General features: G+C 37.5%; 1 protein-coding gene across 2 annotated transcripts in view; it reads right to left on the reverse strand.

Annotated features, from left to right (window-relative positions):
• Nucleotides 1-24,973, reverse strand: part of SLC26A7 (solute carrier family 26 member 7) — a 151,182-nt gene that overhangs the window by 101,251 nt on the left and 24,958 nt on the right. For both annotated transcript variants that reach the window (XM_016185667.2, XM_007517362.3), the window contains one exon: nucleotides 3,056-3,166. In XM_016185667.2, the coding sequence (XP_016041153.1) occupies nucleotides 3,056-3,166 (111 nt within the window). The remainder of the gene's footprint in view (nucleotides 1-3,055; nucleotides 3,167-24,973) is intronic.

Below are 24,973 nucleotides of genomic sequence, written 5' to 3' on the forward strand. Positions count from 1 at the left end.
TTATTCTTTAATTCTCTGTTTAATGGGAGAGAAATGATTTGAGGTTTACTCTAAATGTCTTTCTTGCTAGTCACATATTTAAATGTTTTGAAAAAGGATAAAAAATTGTTAGGGAATAAAAAAGCAAGATAATTTGGATATAATAGTCTTCAATTTTTTCTAATTTATTATTGTGCCTATTTATCTCTCTCTTTTTCTCTTGCATCAACAAAAAGGGATGTATATGTTGAATAAGTGTTAATAAAGAAGAAAAAAGTTTAGATTTTCAATTAGAACAAACCTGGATCATAATCCATGTAACTGAAATTTTAAATTTTAGTCTGTACTCTCACAGAAACCTTTCTGAATTTCAAGGTTTGGGTTTTGTTTGTTTGCTTGCTTTCTAAATAGGCATGTTTATTTCAAAGGATTCTATTTGGGCATAACAAAATAGCATATATAAAACTTTTGATTAAGCATATAATATAATTTGTAGTGAATATATAGCTCTCAACTTTAAATATGCATGTGCATATGCATATATACAAAATATAAGCACGTATATAATGGAAATATTGTAAAAACTGATTCTCATTGAATAGGTCTGAAGTGGAAGTCAATAGTTTGCAATGTTTAACAAGTTTCCATATAACTGATTCTGCTTGTTTGTGGCAGCATATATAATGAATATCTGGTAACAATTTATCCTATCCCCATAGAAAAATTAATTGATGTGAGAAGTTATATTTAAATTAATAAAATACTGTTTTCTGTGTTAATTCCTTGCATGAGAATGCAATATTATAATTAGAGGTATGACCTTGCAATTTTGTCCATGTTGTAATCCCTCAAACTTGTGAATGTATTACATGAAGAAATGGAACTAGCATTGTAAATGAAATTAAGGTTACCATCTGACCTTAAAGAAGCAGTCTGAACTCTACAGATATACCACATGCAACTACCAGGGTGCTTGAAATGTGAAGGGTGGATGCAAAAAGTCAGAACTAGAGGGCTTAGAAAATGCTTTTCTACTAACTTTGAAGTAGAAGGAAGGGATCATGATCCAAAGAATTCAGGGAATGTCTAAAATCCAGAAAAGTCGATAATGTGATTGGTTTCTAGCATCTCCAGAAAGGAATATAGTCTAACTTACCTCAATTTTAGCCTCCCAAGACTCATTTTAGAGTTCTGGCTTCCACAACTATACTATAGTAAATTTTTCTTATTTTAGAAAATGATCATTTGTTACTTTGGAAATAGGAAACTAATACAAAGACACAAACTGACCACTGAAGTCACACAAGGCATTAGTTACTCACTGAGTGATATATTAGTCAAAATAGACAAAACTGCGGCTACAAATGTTTCCTATCAAAAGTATTTTGAATAGGGAAAGAAATTGAGAGAGAAGGCAGAGTGGGAATGGAAAAGACAACTGTAGCACTGCTTCATCAATCATGAAATTTTGCAGGTGGGAACCAAGGGTTTGAACCCAGGTCCTTGAGCATTGTAACATGTGCATTCTACTGGATGAATTGCTCCCCAGTCCCAAAGTATTTTTACTATTACTACCTTAATATTATCACTTTGCAGTGTTAATAGCAAGATTTTATCACATGTAGCAAATATTAAGTTAGGTATTTTGTGTCAGTTATCTCATCTATATCACTACAATTGTGTTTTGTTTTTGTTCTTATCTGGTTTTGTGTTTTTTGGCAGTTTACTATCAAGAAAGCAGCAAATGGAGTCACAGAGATGATTCACTTATATATGTGAAGCCTTCATACTCCCCCACACACACACCACACATGAGAGGAGCAACTGGAACTCCATAAGTGATGGCGCAGTACTTTGGTTTATCTTTCTCTATTTCTCTCACTTACTCACTCACTTATAAAAAAAAACACAGTGAAATAATAATAATTTTTAAAAAGGCTCCTGGAGGTGGCTCAGCTGTGGAGTACATATGTGAGGCATTGAATTTAATCTCTTGACACCACATTTTTAAAAAGCAATAGATAGAACTTTAAAACCTTCCCCAAGGTCTTGAAGACATTAACAACACATGAAACACACATTTGGTCTATCTAACTACAAAATCTGTTTTTAATCATTCTGCTCTATTACCAGATTGCCTATGACATTTTATTCCTCAATGCAGAGCTACACAAGGTAAAAGATAAGCTGATTAAGGACCATTATTAAATCTAGCTGGGAAGGAACATAAAAGTCATTTATTCAAATACCAGTTACATGGAAAATATTCTTCAATATGTAAGGAACTACATTTTGTGCCTTCCCCCCACTACCTCCTACAGATAAAAAATGCTTACTTTAATTTCACTATAAGTTGAGAGCATTTGTCTTCCTTTCATGAAAGAACATGAGAACAAGACACTTAACAGCTTAAAAGTACAAAGATTCATTCATAGTAAATTTAATAGCTATATTATTATGCAGTACAATATGTACTGCTATTTATTACATATGTGCTATGTATTACATATGTAATTCTATGTATTACATATGTATTACTATTATTACAATATGTACTGTTATATATTATTTTTTAGAAACAAAGCAATAGATCACATAATGTATTGACTAACCAACAATCCAATAGTATTGGCTGAGGTTGCCAGTAATGAATTTAGCACTGGTTTTGAAGTGTAATCGGGACTATTGATCACTTCTGAATCCTTTTTTTATTTTATTTTTTTATTATTATTATTTTTGTTGTTGTATTTATTTAGTCTCTTTTGTTGCCCTTATTGTTTCGTTGTTGTAGTTATTATTTTTGTTGTTACTGATGTCGTTGTTGTTGGATAGGACAGAGAGAAATGGAGAGAGGAGGGGAAGACTGAAAGGGGGAGAGAAAGACAGACACCTGCAGACCTGCTTCACCGCCTGTGAAGTGATTCCCCTGCAGGTGGGGAGCCGGGGGCTAGAACCGGGATCCTTACGCGGTCCTTGCGCTTTGCGCCACGTGCGCTTAACCCGCTGCGCTACCGCCCGACTCCCTCTGAATCCTTTTAATTGGTAACATGAGAAACATAAACACAGAAATTATTACCTGTGGCAACATGCCGTCCCATTCCAAATATGGCATAAATGATGGCAGGAAACAGAGACCCATATAAACCAAATACTGGGTGCACGGATGAGAGAATGGCAAAGGCCAACCCTGTGAAAGAGATCAGGTAAGTCAGCACCAGTTTACACTTCCAAGATATATCCCACTATAAAGTGGGGTAGGTATTAGTTTAACTAATTGCAGAAGGGATAGTAACTGAATGGTCCTACTTGCTCAATGATACACCAGTATTGTTGTCCTAAGCAATAGAAATTCACTCATTATTTCATATTTACACTTCAGTTCTAAAGACTATTTTCTTGACTGCAACAGAGGTATCTACAAGAAAGTTGTGGCTCAGAGTACATCCCAGTCTAAGGGATATCACAGCAAAATATCTTCACACACACTGGAGAAGCATTTCGACATGTCTATCACACAATAGCATCTGTAAGATAGGCAGAGCCAGCAGCATTACCCCTAAGAAATAAGAAGCATAAAATGAAAATGACTAAGCCTAGAACAAAAGAGATGCACACTGTCTGACTACTTGACAGAAGATTTTGTATTATAATGGCAGGGCCAATGCTGTGGCCCTATGACTTCATATCTCATAACTGGATCCTAAAACATATTTAGGGATAGTTTCTAAAACAGCAACCACACGTTTATTGAGTCAAAGAATAAATGAGGAGTAACTCAGAGCTCTTTTTTATTCTTCTTTGCTACAACTGCTTATATAATCGGTATGCTTCATGCACACATAAAATTCCCCAGGCAAGTCTACGTGGCCAAAATGTGCATAAAAATGAATTTGTTAAATTGATCTTGTTTGTTTGTGGCTAGTCTTTGGCATTAAACAGCTAGCTCAGTTAGATTCTGAAAAAAAAATTCATTCAAGCTGACACAACTTAATATCTGATAATTGACTGGACATGATGGATGTTATAAATCACTAGAAACATGAAGAAGGGAGTGACATTAGAATCTAGATTATCTGAATATGAGACCAATGCATTATTCACACTATGGAATCTAGTATTCTGGTTCTAATATAGTGTGTTTTAATGTTTAGCTTACAATGTTTAAAGCCTGTTTCTTTCCAAATACATAAACTCTACCTGCATAGAAAATTTATTTTCAAGGAGTACAAGACATCATAGCTATAATTAAAATAAATGAAATATCTACCAATGTCCACTCCCATCTTTATTTTTAAAACCTCATTTGATTTGCTTGTTTACTGGCACAACATTCATAGAGGCCTGGTAAAAAAAGAAAAAAGAAAGGTAGAAATGAAGAAAGAAAGGTGATAATATAGAAGAGTGAGTAGCAGAGGCGGCTCTAGAATTTCATTTAGGCATAGAAAAGCAGACATCTGTTCGTTGGAAAGATGGCAGGACACAGATCTTAAAGCCCAACTAGCAGTTATGAGGGAGGAAGGAGAAAGGAAAAAAAAAAAAAAAAAAAAAAGAGCAAGAAGAGGAGGGAAGGGAGAACTCAAAATTTGAGAACTTATAAGAGCAGGCTGGGAGTATGGATTGACCTTTCAATGCCCATATCCAGTGGGGAAACAATTATAGAAGCCAGAACTCTCACCTTCCGAACCCCATAAATATATTTGGTCCACACCTCCAGAGGGATAAGAATAGGGAAGCTTCCAATGGAAGGGAGGGGTGTGGAGTTCTGGTCGTGGGAACTATATGGAATTGTACCCCTCTTACCCCATAAACTTGTCGATCATTACTAAATCACTAATAAAAGGAAATTGAGATCTTGGATAGTTATTATTATTATTATCATTAAATAGTTATCATTTTTTATTGCCACTAAGGAAATGGCAGGGCTTGCAGACTATAATAGAAATCCACCACTCCTAGGGACCTTATTGTTTTTCTTTACTTTTTCTTTCTAATAGGAAAAGAAAGAAAGAAACTGAGGAGGTTGGGAATACAGTAAGAAGAGAAAAGATACATTCAGCACAACTTCACTGCTCCTGAAGCTTCTCTGTAGGTGGTGACAGGTGGTTTGAACCTCGGTTCTTGCATATGGTAATGTATGTACTCTACTGGATGAGTCACCGCCCTGTCCCCTAGGCTGTTATTATTTTTAAATATTAAAAAACCATATATTGGTAATATAAATCTGATAGAACTGAAAAAGAATGGTCATTTTGAGACTTCAAATGAAGCACTTTTCAAGAAAGCATGCTTTATAGGTATGAAGTAATAGTATTACATTAGTGGAATAGGAGAGACTCTGTATTCCCACATTAATATCATGTGTAGTTTAGGGCTTGTGGACATTAACTGATTATAAATTTGAAAACTTAACACCACTTCTCATTCCAACCCAGGCTCCAGTGAAAATGGCTTCCATTAACACAATGCCAGATCCTTGGCCAAAAAGAACCACAAAGTGAGGGGGATAGCTGAGTTTCTGCTACTGCTCCAACAAGAATCTCTTGGCTAATAGCACACTTGTAAAAAATATGTGTGTGTGTGTGTGTGTGTGTGTGTGTGTGTGTGTGTGTGTGTGTAATAAAAATAAGTGGTCAAGCAATGCTGTAGGTGTCTCTCTTTGCCCTCTCAACTTCTATCAGAATTTAAAAAGGGAGAGAGGTAACTGGGCATCTGGAATACTGGATTTTTTGTACAGGCAGCAAAGCCCCTGAGATAAACCTGGTAGAAAAAAAGAAGGAAGAATAAAGAAGGAGGAGGAGGAGAATGAGGAGGAGGAGGAGGAGGAGGAGGAGAAGGAAAAGAAGAGAAAGAATGGGAGAAGTAGGAGGAAGAGAAGGAGGATAGGAAGAAGGGTGGGAGGGAGGGACTCATTCCCTATTAATGAGAAAGAGAACTGTTTATCACAGAGAAGGTAATGTTTTCTGTTTTGTTGTTGTTTGGATTTTTTTTCTATTTCCTTTTGTTGTTGTTGTTTTATTGTTGTAGTTGTTATTGATATTGTTGGATAGGACAGAGAGAAATGGAGAGAGGAAGGGAAGACAGAGAGGGGGAGAGAAAGACAGACACCTGCAGACCTGCTTCACCACCTGTGAAGCGACTCCCCTGCAGATGGGGAGCCAGGGGCTTGAACCGGGATCCTTATGCCAGTCCTTGCGCTTAGCACCGCCTGCGTGTAACCCGCTGTGCTACCACCTGACTCCCTGAAAAGTAATGTTTTCTATTTTAGGGTACAGGCTTGATTTGTTTCAAATCTGTTTTATTTGAACTTACACAATAGCAATTATTCATAATTTTTTTAAAATTTTATTTATAAAAAGGAAACACTGACAAAACCATAGCCATAGGATAAGAGAGGTACAACTCCACACAATTCCCACCACCAGAACTTTGTATCCCATCCCCTCCCCTGATAGCTTACCTATTCTTTAACCCTCTGGTAGTATGGACCCAGGGTCATTATGGGGTGCAGAAGGTAGAAGGTCTGGCTTCTTCTGTAAGTGCTTTCCCTCTAAATATGGGTGTTGACAGGTCGATCCATACTCCCAGCCTGTCTTTCTCTTTCCCTAGTGGGGCGGGGCTTTGGGGAGGCAGGGCTCCAGGACATATTGGTGGGGTCCTTTGCCCAGGGAGGTCCAGTTGGCAAAATTGAAGAAACTATAAAAGATCAATTTGATGTACTTCCATTGGTATATTTATTATTTTTCTAAATTACAGTTGGACTTCTGTCATTAAAAATGCTTTGACTATGCAGCTATTAAGAACAATGAACCCTTCTTCTCTGACACATCTAGGATGGACTTAGAAGGAATTATGTTAAGTGAGATAAGTGAGAAAGACTAAGACAAGTATGGGATGATCCCACTCATAAACAGAAGTTGAACAGAAAGGGAAACTCAAAGTAGGATCTGACTGAATTTGGAGTAGGGCACCAAAGTAAAAATCTCTGGGTGGAGGGTGAGGTTGGATGTTCAGCTTCACTGGGGGTGGGGGGGACAGGAAGGGACAGTCTTTTGGTGGTGGGAATGATAGTTATATACACTTCTATTAACTTGTAGTCATATAAATCACTATTTAATTAATATGAGAGGGGGAAAATTGATTGAATGACTCAAACTTTTTAATGCACAGACCATAGGCTGAGTCTTTGAAATGTTGACTCTCCTAAAAGCTTATACCAAGAGAACAAAAGCAACTGGTGGTATTACTTTATAAGATACAAATATACATACATATATATAATCAAAGGGCATAAATTATGGTGAGATCTTATATGATACAGCAAATCTTAACAATGGGATTTTCAAAGTTAACCCAATTGCCAAATAATATGATTATAATATTATCTATTACCTTCTTAAGCCCTAAGACATCAGGAACCTCCTGCTTCCTCTATAAACCTCTTATTTCCCCTAGTCCTAGAACCTCTATGGTGGGGATCACTTTCCTGCATGCTTCTCTCAATTCATACCAAATGATATGATATGCATCTGTTGATCCAAACCTAATCAATGCAATGAGTACCACCTCTGCATGCTTCACTTCGGAATGTGTCCAGAGACATCAGGTGTGGAATGTCAACCCTTCAGCATCATTACTTGGGCGAGACCTTTCCTTTCTCATAGGACTCCTTAATTCCATTTCGTGTGGTTCACTTCCTAACAAAGCCTCAAAACCTAGATATAGGCCAGGTCCCATGAGATAGGGCATATGTACACATGTATCCATAAATTAGGCCAAAACATATATCTTAAAACAAAAGTGCACAATAATCTGCAGTGAGTCAATAAATGAAAAGGCAAGCAAGTAGAAAGACCTAAAAAGACACCATAAAGTACATAATGAAATAGTTTTTACTTAGACCTAGATACTCTCCTCACCTACTTCCTATTATACTTTCCTCAGTCACTCCAAAGCTAACCTTATCAATGTAAGGACTACAAAAGCTGAATAATGGCAAGAGACTGCCATAATTTAATGATGACTCTTTAGACACTATCAGTCCACCCCATTAGCTGGGGCCCTAATTAGGGAGTCCTGGGATTCCCATACAGACACAATGAGCCTAGACCTCAAATAGATCCCTCTCTTCATTGTCACTGGTCATCTCCATCAGGAACAACATAATGGACCCCTTTAGGGGCCCCCATACGACCTTGCCTTCAATGTGTATCAACAATGATAGAGAATGTTCCATCCTTCAAAGGGGAATTGGACAACATACTCTATCTACCACCTGAGGGAGATGAGTCCTAAAATTAATGCAACTTGGAATGTTCCTACTCATGACCATAGAATTCGAATTCGGACCTACAGGATGCAGAGGTTACATAGGCTCCAATGATGAATATGGGCCCCAGATCAAATCAATGTGGTTTACAATCAACAATATTTATTTATTTCCCCACATTTGAGTGCTACTCTCTTCTCTGATCTAGCTTTCTAGCCCTCTTTTCATCATGACATCATCTCCCCAGACAATAAGTTGGATCCACCTGCATATCAGAGGTCAGGCTCAGGCAAAAACTAACAGTCATGGGCCCTTTGGAATATAACTAAAATAGATCCACTAGCTTTTTCCAAAACAGAGACTCCAAGTCTTCATCTGCAATATTCTAGCCTTTAGTTTTATTATTAGTCAACAATTTTTATGGCTTTATATGTTATCTTATTTCAGCCACCAGGTTCCAGATGCTACCATGGTGCCAACCAAACTTCCCTGGGAAGATGACTCCACCAATGTATCCTGGAGTTCTGCTTCCCCAGAGCCTTGCCCCACTAGGAAAAGAGACAGACTGGGAGTATGGATCAACCTGTCAATGCCTGCGTTCAGTGGGGAAGCAATTACAGAAGCCATACTTTCCACTCTCAGCACCCCATAGTGACCCTAGGTCCATACTCCCAAAGGGTTAAAGAATTGGAAAGTTATCAGTGGATGGGATGGGATATGGAGTTTTGGTGGTGGGAATTGTACCCTTCTTATCCTATGCTTTCGTCAGTGTTTCAATTTTATAAATAAAAATTTTTTGAAAATTTAAATGGTAAAATAGTTCTTCCAATATTTCCCTCTAAGTATTTGAGAGTTTCTGATGTAACATTCAAGTCCTTGATTCATTTGGAGTTTACTTTTGTGTGTAGTGAAATGCAGTAGTTCTGTTTCATTCTTCTGCACATTTAAATCCAATTTTTTCCAACATCATTTGTTGAAGAAACTCTTCTTTCCCCATTTAATTGTTAAATCAAAAAGTTTCTGTACATCAAAATAAAATACCACTGAAACAAAGAGACTCCTTGTAGAGTGGGAGAAGATCTTTACATGTCATATATCATGTCCATAGGTGTGGGAACTTATTTCTGGGTTCTCGGTTCTATTCCACTGGTCAGTTTGTCTATTTTTGTTCCAGTACAAGGCCGTTTTGAATACAATGGCCTTATAATATAGTTTGATTCTGAGAGCATGATGCCTCTAGTTACTTTTTTTTTTCCACGATTGCTTTGGCAATTCTAGGTATTTTCTGGTTCCAGGTAAACTTTTGTAGCTTTTCTTGTATTCTCTTCTGCTCCAATGATAATCTCTTGGTTAATAGCACACTTGGTACTATGCACAAGGACCCATATTAAAATCCCTGATCCCCATCTATGGGGGGGCAATCACTTCATAAATGATGAAGCAGCGCTGCAGATGGCTCTCTCTTTCTCTTCCTCCATAGTTCCTCCTTCCCTCTAAATTCTCTTTGTTCTATCAAAAATAGAAAGAGGAAACTGGCCACCAGGAGCAGTGAGACCTTGATGAGAATTGTAGTAAATGTGTATATGGAATATCTAATGGGACTACATCAAATCAAAAAGCTTCTGCACATGAAAATAAAATACCACTCAAATAGAGACTCTTTGCAGAGTGGGAGACCTTCACATGCCATACATCAGACAAGTCCGAAATATACAAAGAGCTCACCAAACTCAGCAAGAAAAAGGCAAATGACTACATCCAAAAGTGTGGAGAACACATGAGTATTCACCAAAAAAGATATCCAAAAGGCCAACAGACATATGAAAAAAAAAATGTTTCAAGTCATTGATTGTCATAGAAATGCAAAAAGACGAGATACCACTTCACCAATGAGATTGATTGTCATAGAAATGCAAAAAGACGAGATACCACTTCACCAATGAGAGAATGCCATACATCAGAAAGATAGTAACAACAAATGCTGGAGAGGTTTCAGGGTATTGGGGAACCCTCCTGTTCTACTGGTGGGAATGCAAATTGATCTAACCCCTGTGGAGAGCAGTCTGGAGAATTCTCTAGAAGTGGACTTACCCTATAGCCCTATAATTCATGTCCTGGAGATAGATCCTAAGGAACCAAACATACTCATCCAAAAAGATTTATGTATAACTATATTCATAGCAACAGTCAAAACCTGGCAGTAACCCAGGTGTCCAACAACAGATGAACGGCTGAGTAAGTTGTGGTATATATACACAATGGAACACTACTAAGCAATTGAAAATGACAATTGAAAATTCACCTTTGTCACCTCATCTTAGATGGAGCATCAGGGAATCATGTTAAGTTAGATGAACCCAAAAGAGAAGGATGAATATGGGATGATTTCTCTCACTGACAGAAGTTGATAAACAAAAACAGAAAAGAGAAATACAAAGTAGAACTTGGACTGGGTTTGATCTGTTGCACCAATGTAAAGAATTTTGGATTGAGGGAAGTGGCTTTCAGGTCCTGATGGAGGACATGTTGGCAGAGGAGAGCATTTTGCAGAGAACTGAGAAATTTTCCATGAGTACCAAGAACTGTATCTACTGTAAACTATTAATCCCATAGTAAGACAATAATTAAAAGATCATATCTAGACACTGTTCAATAAATCTAAATTTGGGAGCTGATGAAATTACACATAAACTGTCATTCTCATGGAGACTTTATATTTTGTTGGCTTAGTAACCTACCTCTTAGTAACCTCACCTCAATTGTGAGGTTAGACAGTTAAGATTCGAAAACACTGGTATTACTCAAGTAGGTGGAAATATACAAGATCAAGATTATTTTATAGCAGAAGCCTTTGGGTATGAAGTCTCAAATACTAGCCAGAGAACTATAGCTATCACAACTCACTGGAATGTATATTTCAGTAAAATTCAGTCTCCAAAATGTCTGTCCCTTTCATAAAACAGCTTTGGTTATTGTAATGTATTGAGCTGTGGTCCTCAAAAACTCAAATGCTAAAGTCCTAACCCCTGCTATTTCATTCAGAATGTGACCTTATTGGGAAATATCGTTGTTGTAGACATAATTAAGATGAGTTTCTCTGGAATAGGATGAGTTCCTGATGAAGGTGACTTGTGTCATAAGGAATGTTAAATGAAGAGGAGACAGAAATCTGGGTTATGTTTCTATATGTCAGGTTATACCAAGCATTGCCAGGAAATTTCTGAAAGTTAGGAGAGAGACATGGGACATATTTCTCTTCATAGAGTCTCAATGACATCTTGATTTTGGTACTTCTAACCATCTCTTTTAAGTCTCCTGGTTTGTAGTGCTTTGTCATGGCAGACTTAGCAAACATACAAGTGTCCACTTTTTTTGTAGAGAGACAAAATCAAATGCTATACTGATGCTGCTGAGTTCAACTTCACATTCTGAACAGGATCAAATTTCTCCTGGGGCAGGTGGGTTGTATACATGATAGCACACATACTTTACCATGCGTACAGACCCAGTTACAAGGCCCTGGTACCCACCAGGAGAGGGAAGCTTCACAAGTGGTGAGGCAGCACTACATCTCTCTCTCTCTCTCCCTCTCCCTCTCCCTCTCCCTCTCTCTCTCTCTCTCTCTCTCTCTCCATCTATCTATCTATCTATCTCCCCCCCCTCCATTTCTCCCTCCCCCATCTCTCCTTCTCAAATTCTATCAAGAAAGGAAGGAAAAGGGATTGAAGGCAAGAAAGAAGGAAGGAAGGAAGGAAGGAAGGAAGGAAGGAAGGAAGGAAGGAAGGAAGGAAGGAAAGATGGGTGAAAGAAAGGAAAAAGGAAGGAAGGAAGGAAGGGAGGGAGGAAAGAAGAAAGGGAGGAAATAAGTAAAAGAAAAAAAATCACCCACTGGAAACAGTAGTTTCATTATGCAGGCACCAGGTCCTAGCAATAATCCTAGTGATAATAAATAAATAAATATTTCCTTTATAAATATTAAGCAATTGTATAATTTCTTCTCATTCATAATTCCTAAATCTGGATAATATCATTGGAATTCTGAATTTTAAGTCATCAAAGATAGCACCAAAGAAGTTGAGTTCCTATATAACTTTTAAGATTAAGTTATTAAATGTAAAATCATGGTCGCTATATACACAAAATTCAGACATAAGAACTAAAACCTTATTTAATTTCTATGGTGCCATCACTAGAAATTGTGTTTGTAGACATCTCTAAGGCAATATTCTTAATGGGCACAGCTTCTATAACTTTAAGATATGGAGCCTATTGAATTTCTAAACACAAATGGGAGGAAAGAGGGGTCAACTACATGAAACTATGGTCAGTCTTTTAAAAGTTAGAATTATGCAATGTTCCATAAACTCTATAAAATATCCACAAGAAGTAATATTATTTAGTTATCTTATTAGACACTTCAGTTTCTAGATTATGAGAAAGCAGATTTAAAAAATATTAAAAAGTTAAATCATTGGGAGCCAGGCAGTATTGCAGCAGGTTAAACGAAGGTGGTGCAAAGCACAAGGATGGGCTTAAGGATTATGGTTCGAGCCCCCGGTTCCCCCACTTGCAGAGGGGTCACTTCACAGGGAGTGAAGCAGGTCTGCAGGTGTCTATCTTTCTCTCCCCCTCTCTGTCTTCACCTCCTCTCTCCATTTCTCTCTGTCCTATCCAACAATGACAACAATAACTACAATAATAAAACAAGGGCAATAAAAGGGAGTAAATAAATAAATAAAACATTAAAAAAAAAGATAAACCCTCTCTAAATTTTGTTTCTCATACAAAGTCCTTCAAAGTTCTCTGTCTTCATCTAACCAAAGTCGCTGCTCTTTCATTCAGCACCCTTGTGAATATTTAAAAAAAAAAAAAAAACATGTCATAGTAACATCTGCAACTTGGTGGCTGAAAAGCATTAAGATATAAAGCAGAACAAGTTGTTTAATAATCAGGAACCAAAAGTTAAGAGTATAACAGATACAATTTTGAGTCTTCATGCTGGAAGAAGCTAAGAAGTCTATTTTAGGTATATTCCAAGAGGCCCATGGGTTTACTAATAGTTGGCTGAGCCCAACAGCTAACATGCAGGTGGGCTGGGAATATTGTCTGGGAAGATGGTGTTAGATTTGAGGCTAGGACTAGAAAGCTGGATAAAAGCAAAAAGAAACTCCTAAATTTGGGCAAACTATCTAAATACCACTAACTATAAACCCAGTCGATCTGACCTTGGGCCCATGTCTATTCATATTTAGCATAGGACCTTGCACAACCTCTGCATCCTTGTAGGTAGGTCTCAGTCCCCATTCCATGGTCACAGCTAGGAACATTCCAGGCTGTACTCACTGTAGGATCAGCCTTCCTCAAGTGGCAGAGCATGTTGACCCAGCCTCCCTTCACAGAGTGGGGCAATTTCTACCACTATTGTTTTACATTGAGGGTAATGTGCTGTAGAGGCCCACAGAGGGTTTATGATGTTGTTCCTAATGGAAATGACCAGTGATGGTGGAGAGAGGGGTCTGTAAAATGTCTAGGCTCATCATATCTATATGAGAATCCCAAAATTCCCTGAATGATGGGTGGCCTTGTAGTGACCAAAAAGGCCATCATTGAAGTGTGCTAGTCTCTTGCCCTTATCCAGTTTTTGTAGTCCTTACTTTATCTGAAGGGAATAGGTGAGGAGGATATCTAGGTCTAAGTAGAAAATATTTGACTAAGTACCTTATATATTTTTTAGGTCTTTCTATTTGCTTGCTGCACTTATTAAGTCACTGTAGACTGTTGTACACTCTTACTTTAAGGTATATATTTTCCCCCAACTTATGGATACATGTGCACATTTATATCTACTTTATATCTTAGTGCTTTTCAGCCATTAAGTTGCAGATACTACCATGATACCAACCTGACTTCCCTGGGTAGAAGACCTCTCCAATATGTCCTGGAACCTCACCTCTACCCCACTAGGAAAAGACAGAAATAGGCTAGAGGTGTTGATGTTGGATTTACAGATATATTAATGTGTTTGGCTAGGGTACAAGAGGAACTCTAGGATTTGAGATATTTAGTTTAAAGCCAAAACTGAGATTCTGATCTTACAAAGTCATACCACTTGATAAATCATAGCATTAAACTAATAACAACCTCTCAGTAATGAGTAAACATTAGTCAGTGAACAAAAGCTTGATTATTTCTTATAAATCTCTGAGGTGGGAGTGGGGAGTGAGGATGAAGTTGGTTGAGCAATGTCTTGAACACTGACCCTCAGAAATATATTTATATGCATTTCAGAACTTATTCTGAACCTAGAGTTGCTAGAGATTGAAGCACTTAAAACTTCCAATGGAGGGGATGGGATATAGAACTTTGGTGGTGGGAAATGTGTGGAATTTTACCCTTCTTATCCTATGGTTTTATCTATATTTTCTATTTTTTATTTTATAAATAAACTAAGTAAAAAATAAAAAATTATCATAGCATGATAAGTATCAATAATTCCATGAAGGAAAGAGGAGTTTGTGATTTGTAAAGAATATTAACTATAAAATCCAAAGAAAGGAAATGAAATATTCAATCCTGTGCTGTTTTCCTTAATCACTGATTTAAGGCTCTTATGAATAGACTTTTCAATGAAAACAAAAGGGGATATTGTATGAACAAAGACAATGGAATGTCAGGTGAACTTGAAGCACTTTGCTAGGAAAGTGTTTGTAAGGATAGCTATCAAATGAAATATTTAGATGTCAGGTAGTTTCCTCCGCCCTCTTTTTCTCATTCCAAGTCTCTCTCCATCCCCCTTCCTTTTATTACTTGACCTTCTCTATTTTTTAAAGCTTATCCCATATTTTCTCTCATTCAAAAGGAGTGGCAAAATATCTGAAATCTCAACACCGGGGCTGTGAAAAGAGAACTATCTTGAATCACTATAAATGGTTTGGCATCTAGACATTTCATTTCCTCTTCACATGAAGTGTCATTTCTCCCAGAAGTAAAGTAGAATTAATGCATTTCTAAACTCAAGAATTAAGTGTTTTTTTCAGGAAGAAGATATACACATACATACAAAGAACCCACAGAATAGCAACATTTCAGGGCAGGTTATTGGCAGGCTGAAAAAAGGTGAGGTTCTTTTTTTTTTTGTCATTATTGTGTTTTTCTTTTTTAATATTTTTATTTATTATTTGATAGTTACAGAGAGAACTTGAGAGGGGAGGGGAATAGAGAGAGAAGAGAGACAGAGAGACACCTGCAGCCCTGTTTCACCGCTCCTGAAGCTTTCACTTTGCAGGTGGGGAGCAGAGGCTTGAACCTGGGTCCTTGCACACTGTAATGTGTGTGGTTAGCCAGGTGTGCCACCACCTGGCCCCCAAAGGCATTTTTTAATTTACATTATTGGGGGAAATTATGATTTGTAAGATAGTTGTCAGGTGAGTACAGTTTCTTATCTCCCAATAATAGGTGTCCTTGTACCACACTCACCATCAACTGAAGTATTCCTGCAACACTCTTCACTGAGTCTTCCATACTTTCTTAAACTTCTCCCACCTCCCTACTTTATAGGAACAAAGGGTATATATTCTATACACTACACAGACTACTTATATTTAGCTTCTTGAGAAATACAAAGACTAGACATGCCTTCACTCCATATAAGGATTCTATTTGGAAAACTTTCTAGGGCTTTAAATTCTTGGTTGATTATTCATTGCTGACTCCTAAGTATTTCTGACAATATTCACTTCTCAATTCTGCATAGGTTCTGTGATCTTCATAGATTAACAAAATATGAAAGTGTTTCAGGATGATCAAAGCTGCCCAATACTACTTCAGAATAACTGAATTTTTTTCCCAAGTCATATTAATCACAGATAAGGGGATATAAAGCTTCAAAGTCTCTGTGTTTTCTGTCCTCTACTTCTGCAGGATGAAAGCCCTGTCTATCATCTAGAAATGATGTGTCATCTACATGTCTCCTTGAGCAGGCCATTAGCTCATGTAGTTCATTTGATGTATTATAGCTACCCAACTCCCATTTCCCTTCTTTTTATAAAGGTGCACCAATTTTCTCCAGGAAGCAACTTCTCCCACCTAAAGTACATCAGTTGAAATTAGAAAAGATAAATGCCACCCCAAGCTCTAGATATGAACATACGGTTCAGCCTGACCAGACATGGATTAGTATTCCCTCCAGCAAAGCCTTTGTTTTAAAGAAGGGTGTGCTATGTGGTATATTTTATGAAATCCCAAAATACTTCAACTGAAATTGCTAGACCTGTATAATTATGTCAGAATATATACCTAACACCCTATATCAAAATGTCATTTTGCAAACATATTAATTTTATTTCATGAGAGAGATACAGAAAGGAATGACAGCATTACTCTAGCATCTGCAGTGTAAGGGATCAAACTTGGTACATCATTCTTGCAAATTCAATACTATATCAAGGGGGCAACCATGTGGCTACTTTAAAATATCACTTTTTCGGGCAGGAGAGATAACATAGCGGTTATGCAAACAGACTCTCATGCCTAATGCTCCAAAGCCCCAAGTTCAATCCTCTGCACCTTAAGTCAGAGCTGAGCAGTGCTCTGGTATTTCTTCTGTCTCTCTCTCTCTCTTTCTCTGCATCTCTCTCAAAAATAAAATATTTTTTTAAAAAATATCATTTTTAGGGAGTCAGGTGGTAGTGCAGTGAGTTAAGCGCATGTGGTGTGAAGCACAAGGACCAGCCTGCGGATCCCGGTTTGAGCCCCCAGTTCCCCACCTGCAAGGGAGTCACTTCACAGGCAGTGAAGCAGGTCTGCATGTGAATATCTTTCTCTCCCCCTCTCTGTCTTCCCTTCCTCTCTCCATTGCTCTCTGTCCTATCTAACAATGATGACATCAATAACAACAACAATAACTACAAACAATTAAAAAAATTGTAAATCATTTTTAGAGCTTTTATTCATTCATTTCATGAGACAGAAAGATTCTACTCTAGCATATGCAATGTCAAGAGTTTGAATCCAGGGTCTTTTTCACATTAGTCCTACACTCCACTCATGAAGTCTCCTCCCAACCATAAATGTAGTAAATCATCTAATAGAAAGACAAAACTTGAATATGGCCTGAATGCTCATAAATATAGAGATGGATAAGTAAATTTTGGTACAGTGTTATTATGGAATACTACAGAACTATTAAAAAGAATGAATTAGAACCATATTCAATAAGCTGAAGGCATTCTCATTGCATAATATTACAGGTGGCAAGTTGTAAGCTTAAAATTTTTTATGGTACTGTAGGAAAAATTAAAGGAAACTATTGGTGTTTTTCACTATCTTTGAGACTCTTTCAGCTGGTATAAGTGAGTTTATAAAAGACACATAATGTAAAAATTTTTGATAGAGACCTTTTAAAGCAACCTTATCCTAAATTATCCTAATGTAATGGAAGTAATTAGATTTTTTAAAGAGAATTCACTTATTTACTTTGTGTTTATGATGAGAGAGAGGGATTGAATCAGAGCATCACTCTGGCACATGTGATGCCAGACACCAAACTCCACCACATTCTTCAACGCCCAACACTTTAACCACTATACCACCTACCAGATTACAGGAACTTTTTTCCTAATGGAATCAAGGTGATGAGGTTTGTTTTGTAACTGATCATATTCTTGGCAGGAAAAATAGGAAGTTACAACTGTTATCCAAGTAGTGGTAGTCTTAGATAAAGAGCTCATTCCCCAAAGGAAAGAAATTCTATCATCTATAAGTAGATGTTATACACATACATTAAAAATTAAAAAAAAAAAGCTATGTTGATGACCAGTAACCTTAAAACAGAAATCTTTATTTTCCAGAACATATCACAGGATCAAAGGTGGCTGACTGAATATGAAGGAGAAATGACAGAAACAACATAAAAGATAGAAAAAATTCCTAAATCAGGTGACTCACAGACACTAGTCAAAATCAAATAAGATACATAACAGACTGAGGGCAAGGTCAACATCAAGACTTTAGGAGTAAAGGATCTCTCTCCAAATGTGCAAGAAAAGAATTAACAGGAAATGGTATGTACAAGGTGGGACTATTCAACAGCAATGGCACCCTGGGGACAAAAATGTCCACAGAAATGTCATTTGCATTTGTTAACAGACCTTAGGGAGAGCACTTCCTGGGTCTCAGAAGGTGTGAGAACCCAGGGCAAGTAAGCTAAGGAAGTGATTTGTGTGGAGGGAGAAGAGACAGGAAATGTGTGCTAATCTTTCTAAACTCTTGTTAGTGAAGAGAAGAAAAAGACTTGGTGTCAAGTATGAACAGGAGACAAAGGAAATTTGAGTTTATTTTCTTATTAGTTTTAAGACAAAATAAATTTGAGCACAAAGCTAGATCTGCGTTTTGGGAGTTCTAAATCTTAAATATTTACAAGGATTTTCAGGGGTTGGGACTGGGAGGAGGAGATAAAACTACAACATAAAGTAATTACAAAGGTAATTATTCATCTAGAATGATGAGTTACACCAAACTACAAATATTATATATCTATTTATTAATAGCCTTTTTGCTCAATATGACACCACCCCATCATCTGGATCCCTAGTCAGGGATTTCTTGGATTCCCACACAAATATGATGGGCTTAGACCTCTAATGGATCCTTCTCTCCACCAACAGTGGTCACTTCCATCAGGAACATCATCATAAGCCCTCTTGTGGGCCTTCCTAGGACCTTGCCTTCACCATAAAGCAGCAATGATAAGGACTTCCCCAGTCTCCCAACAAAAGCTGAGTCAACCTGCCCTGCCACTCAAGGAAGACTGGTTCTGAAATGAGTGTGGCCTGCAAGGTTCCCAGGTGTGGATATGAACTTTGATCTCAAACCAATAGGGACTCTTATCTTGTAATTTTGCAAATCAATATTAAATTACTAATAAAAATATTATGTATTTATTTATGTATTTGCTTGTTTTTGCCTAGCCATCTCTAAGATTTGGGTTTGGTGGTGGAAGGGGCAAGGCATCATTGGTGCCTCAGGCATGAAAGACTTTCTACATAAAAATTACACTATTTCTCCTCAGACCTACAAAATTTAAAAAGCTAGCAAATTACATTATCAAATATCCAAAAAGAGGGCCAGAGAAATAGTTAACTGAATAGGGAGCATGCCTTGCCATGAGTAAAGCTCAAGTTTAAGCACTGGTATCATATAGGAGTAGGCTCCAGTACCATGTTGTTGCTCCTCTTTGTCTCTTGGTCCCTTTTTTCTGTCTAAATGAGAAAATATCTGTAAAGCAGGTATGTGCCCTGGCTACACATATGCGTGCGCATGTGCACACAGAAAATCTAATGCAATATATTTTTAATTAATTGTCTACCATACCTCTATAATATTTCTCCTTTCAGTTTTAGGCTATTGTTCTTTGAACACTTCTTTATATAACAATAAGTTTTTCGGTATTTTCTTTCTTTCTTTTTTTAATCTGGTAATATTTTCTATAAAAGGAATCAAAAGATAATTCCGGCTTTCCTCTTGCATCACAGGCATTCCTAATACATAATTTCAGGCGCTCTTGGCCTTCCTTGCCTATCTCTTCAGGAGCTATCCAACTCTGTACAGTGCAAGCTGACAACTTTCTTTTTCTCATACCAGGGTTTCCCTATTAATACTTATTCTGGGACTGTCAGAACCCAGAGTCACCTGTGCCAACACAAAAGAATACCCACAGAAGAGAATGAGCTGAAAATAAATGTTGCCCTTTCTCTCTCCCCCTTGTAACTGTGGAGGTGTAGCTGAAACTATGGGGGAAAGCATGGTCCCAATACTAGTGTCATCTGCCACTCTCCAAGGCATACAGCTCCATAATAATAAATACCATCTTATCACTGTTAATTCTTTCCATACCCCTCACTCCTGCTCTCTGGATTTGCATTAATGACAGAGCAGTGCATAGACTCTCTAACTCAGACTTTAATTTCTAGAAAAATCAGACTTTAATAGTAGCTATTTTTAGAACTGTTTTTATCCTGTGAATATGCATATTCAGAAGTTTCCTTTAATATTCTGCAAGAAATTTAAAATTTCTAAACTATTTGGCAAAATTATTTGTGTTGATATTCTCCATTTTCTTACCTTCAAGTAACAACACTAAAATCTAGAGACAACAAAACACCTGCTGATAGTCGAAAGCTAGCTCACCTGGTAAAGTGGTTACCTTACGACTTGCTCTGGGTTTAAGCCCCAGCACCACAGGGAGCATCATGGAGGTCACTGGGGCCTTCTGGATGATGGTACACTACTAATGTGTCTCTGTCTCTCTGTCTCCCTGTACTCTCATTTTTGCCACCTCTGCTTCTCTCTAAACAAATAATAAAAAACCCATGAGGTCACTCAATGTCATCCAATATGAAAGAGGCATTGAGCCACATTAAGAAAAAACTCTGCCTAGATGTAAGTACTTCTTATGTGGCAGGCACTTAAATTATATCAATTAGCAACACACATAAAATTCCCCAACATTGTGGAGTTTATATTCTCATAGAAAATAAGTGATGATAATAAGATCCTTAAAATAACAGTATTCATTGAACGTTTCTTTTGCACTAAATTATGCCCAGTGCACTTTGTTTTCTCTCAGTCTGCAAAACAATTTATAAAGCTTTTACTATGTACTCAAGTCCAGATTGGAGATTAAATTCCATGAGCAATATAAAGAAACATTCGATCTGAAGTACAAGGCCCTTGACTGAAAAAAAAAGCTTTATCTAAAGTAAACAACTATATTTACAGTTAATAGCATGACCAGTAGAGGCAAATATCAGAGGAGGTAGAGAAATTATTGTGAGACATAATCACAAAAAGGCTTATTTTAAAATAAGAACTGAAGTGGGAGCTGAAGGATGGATGGAATTTTTTAAAATCTTTGTCACAAAGTCCCAGGATTCTGAAGAGCCATGTATCATTTTGTTCTTGTATATGTGATTATATCATTAAGGCTACTTTGAAAGCTTTTTTTCTTTTTCACCTCCAGCAGAGGATACCAATCATAGCTTGTCTGTTACAATTTAAGTTGATGAGTTCTGTATCTTCTCTCTATTCCTACTTTGTTCAGATCATAGCCCTTTCGCCCTTGAAGAGAATTCCTCTTCTCAACCAGTATCTTATATAAGACTACCATAGTAATTATTCCATAATTATTTGTCACTCACTGGCATCTCTTAAGAACCTCTAGTGCTCTCCATCACATTGGAAAATAGATGCAAACAGCTTTTTTTCATAGTACTCAAGGCTTTTGGTGATCTGGACTACCCTATCCTCACCAGCTTCAACTCCCACTAAATTAGATTGCTGGCAAGTACTTAAACAAATCATGCTCTATTATTAAATTTTTTATTAAAATACATGTTTTTGCTCTTCCTATAATATCCATCTGTGATCTACATGGGGAAGACTTACTTAGTCTTTAAGCTACAGTGTAAAGATCAAGTGTGATACCCTCCTGAGACCTTCCCTGAATAGCAACTTCATCCTCATTCCAAAGGAATGGATAGTCTCTTTGTGTTCATTTCTGCTTTATTTGTATTCCTTTCCAAAATTGTAAACTCTGCTTTTTGTCCAGGTCTCCAATTAAAGTAAGATATTTATAATTAAGGAAGATAATAAGATTTACCTGGGGCCAGGCAGTAGTGCACCTGATGAAGCACTCACATCACAGTGTACAAGGACTCAGGTTCAAGCCCCTGAAAGGGGGAAAGCTTCACAAGCAGTGAAGGAGGCCTGTAGGTGTCTCTGTCTCTCTCTCCTTCTCTATCTCCCTCTACCCTCTCACTTTCTCTCTGTCTCAATCTAATAATAAATAAAAAATATTTTTTAAAGTTACAAAAAATGGAATTACCTGTATTTATTAATAAATAGTTGTGTATCAAACAAAGTACTTGGCTTTCTTTCATGGGACTCAGATAAACGCAGAAAAGGTTTCAGGAGTGGAATGATTAGGCTTGTGCAGAACAACATGAGTGTGAGGAAGGAGATAAAAAGTCAAAGCCAAGCAAGGAACTCCTGATTATCAAGTGGATAAAAACATAAAGAAGATCAAGTGTTCAAGGAAACTGTGAACAGGGCAGCAAATGGGGTTAATTAGCAGTTTACTACAGAGGCCAGTAGCGGCTCAAGGCTACTGGGAGCAGATTTTATAGAAGGTACTAACAGTGTACAGCAAAGTAAGAATGAGGGCCCTAAGGCTTCTTATAAACTTTGATGATAGTTTACCAGGATGTGACACAGTGGGTAAAGTGCTGGACTCTAAAGCATGAGTTCCAGTGTTGATTTCTCAGCACAGTATGTGCCAGAGAAATGCTCTGATTCTCTATCTCTCCTCCTCCTTTCTCTCTAATTAATAAGTAAATTTTAAATGAATAAATAAATTATTCTCTTCCTCCTTAGACACCCTATCCAAATAAAGATGAGCATAAATTGCCTCAAGGAATACTTCAGTGTCATTTCAAAGACCAAGTCTCTGTAAACTCTCTCCAATACACTCCAGCTCTAGAAGTAATGGAGGAAAAGAACTTTTCTCCCCCCTTTATATTAACTCTAAGACCTCCTTCACTTCTTCTTTATTGCCATCCTGCTTCAGGATCTCACAACTTCTCATGGGCTCAGATGCACCCATCAAAATGTGCCATCTACTCCCATACAGAGTAGAAAATTAGAAAAGATTCTGATCTCTAACCATGCTGCTACCTCCCTAGAGATGGTGATTTAGACCCAAATTCCAATCCTGAGTTGTTTCTCATTTTACCTAGGTTTTTGACACTTTTAAAATACTCTTTTAAAAAATCTTATGGGGGGCAGAGCGGTAGGGCAGCGGGTTAAGCAAACATGGTACTAAGCGCAAGCAAGGACTGGCATAAGGATTCTGATTCCAGTCCCTGGCTTCCCACCTGCAGGGGTGTTGCTTCACAGGCAGTGAAGCAGGTCTTCAGGTGTATATCTTTCTCTCCCCCTCTCACTTCCTCTCCTCTCTCAATTTCTCTCTGCCATACCCAATAAGAATAACAAGAATAACAACAACAAGGGCAACAAAAATTGAAAAAAAAATAGCCTCCAGGAGCAGCAGATTCATAGTGCAGACACTAAGCCCCAGTGATAACTCTGGAGGCAAATATATATTTACTTACCTATGTATTTATTGCTTAGAGATGAAGAGAAATTGATAAGGAAGAAAGGAGATAAGTGGAAAAAGAAAGAGACATCTACAACACTACCTTTTCCCTACAGGTGAGGACTGGGGGCCTGAATCTGGGTCCTTGCACATTGTAACATGTGTAACTGGGTGCACCCCCCTTCTGACAGTTTTATTCCCCAGTTTTCCTTTTTGCATCACTATTCCACTGGTTGTCATGATAGTGCCAAACTATGCTCATTGTACTGACCTGATCTTATCTCACCTCCTTGAACTAGACCTCAACTCTCAACTCCTTCTCAGAAGAATAAATTCTACCCACCTTTCTCCAAGATACACTACCACCAGTTCAGCTCAAGGGGAAAATGAGAAGGAGTTCTCAGACTCTTCTCTACCGCCTCCCACCTTCCCCACCTAAGAGGACTGCCTTTTGGAGAAATCAAAGCTGAATAGTCTGAAATAAACAGATTTTCATAATCTGTGTATAGGTTTTTTTCTTTCTTCTATTTCTTTGTCATTGTTTCTGTCATGATACATGGTCCAAAGCTTCCCTGAAAGTAAGCTCTGATATGCTCTTCTTTTTCTCTTTCCACAGCACATACAAACCTTAGCTTTTAAGAAAGACATTGGTGGGGAGATAGCACAATGGTTATTCAAAAGAGTTCTATGCCTGAGGCTCTGAGGTCCCAGGGCTCAATCACTAGCACCACCATAAGTTAGGACTGATTTCTTCTCCCCCTCGCCCCCCTCTCTTCCTCTGTCTTCTTCTTGTTGTTCTTCTTGTTGTTGTTGTTCTTCTTCTTCTTCTTCTTCTTCTCCTTCTCCTTCTCCTTTTCCTCTTTCTCCTTCTCCTCCTTCTCCTTCTCCTTCTCCTTCCCCTTCTTCTCTCCTCTCTCTCTCTCTCTCTCTCTCTCTCTCTCTCTCTCTCTCTGAGTGAAAAGTGATAAACAGAAAGAAATAGAGAAATAAAAAAGAGAGAGGAAGGAAGGATGAAGAGAGGGATGGTGGAAGGAAGGGAGGAAGGAAGGAAGGAAGAAAGAAAGAGATAGAAAGAAAGAAAGAAAGAAAGAAAGAAAGAAAGAAAGAAAGAGAAAGACAGACACATCTTTTAGATGTCAGGACTAAATTGCTTTTCTCCTCTGCAACTTTGCTCCAGTTATGTGTTGCGCTCTGCTAACTCAGCTAATAAAGTAACTCCTTGTTGCTCTGGAGAAATGTATTGTTTTACTTAGAGAACTATTTCTGTGTTTATTTGAGCCCCATGAAAGAGAGCCTAGTACTGTCTTTAGTACTCAACAGTTAACTAGTAAAAGGAGGTAATTATCTGTTGCTATTTCTGATGTGCATCATTTCTCTTATAAATCTCTCTAGAGAAAGAGTGATTAGCAGAATTTCATTTCTTAAAATGCCATTTCAAATAACACCATATGTCTGTCAAAGCACATCAAATCTGCTAATAAAATCTTAATAGCTATAACTTTGTTCACTGTATTGATCCAATGTTTATAACTAAATGTTTACTTTGTATTGTATTATATATTTGAGATTGAACTACA

This window comes from Erinaceus europaeus, chromosome 1 (genome assembly GCF_950295315.1).
Source record: "Erinaceus europaeus chromosome 1, mEriEur2.1, whole genome shotgun sequence".
Classification (NCBI taxonomy): domain Eukaryota; kingdom Metazoa; phylum Chordata; class Mammalia; order Eulipotyphla; family Erinaceidae; genus Erinaceus; species Erinaceus europaeus.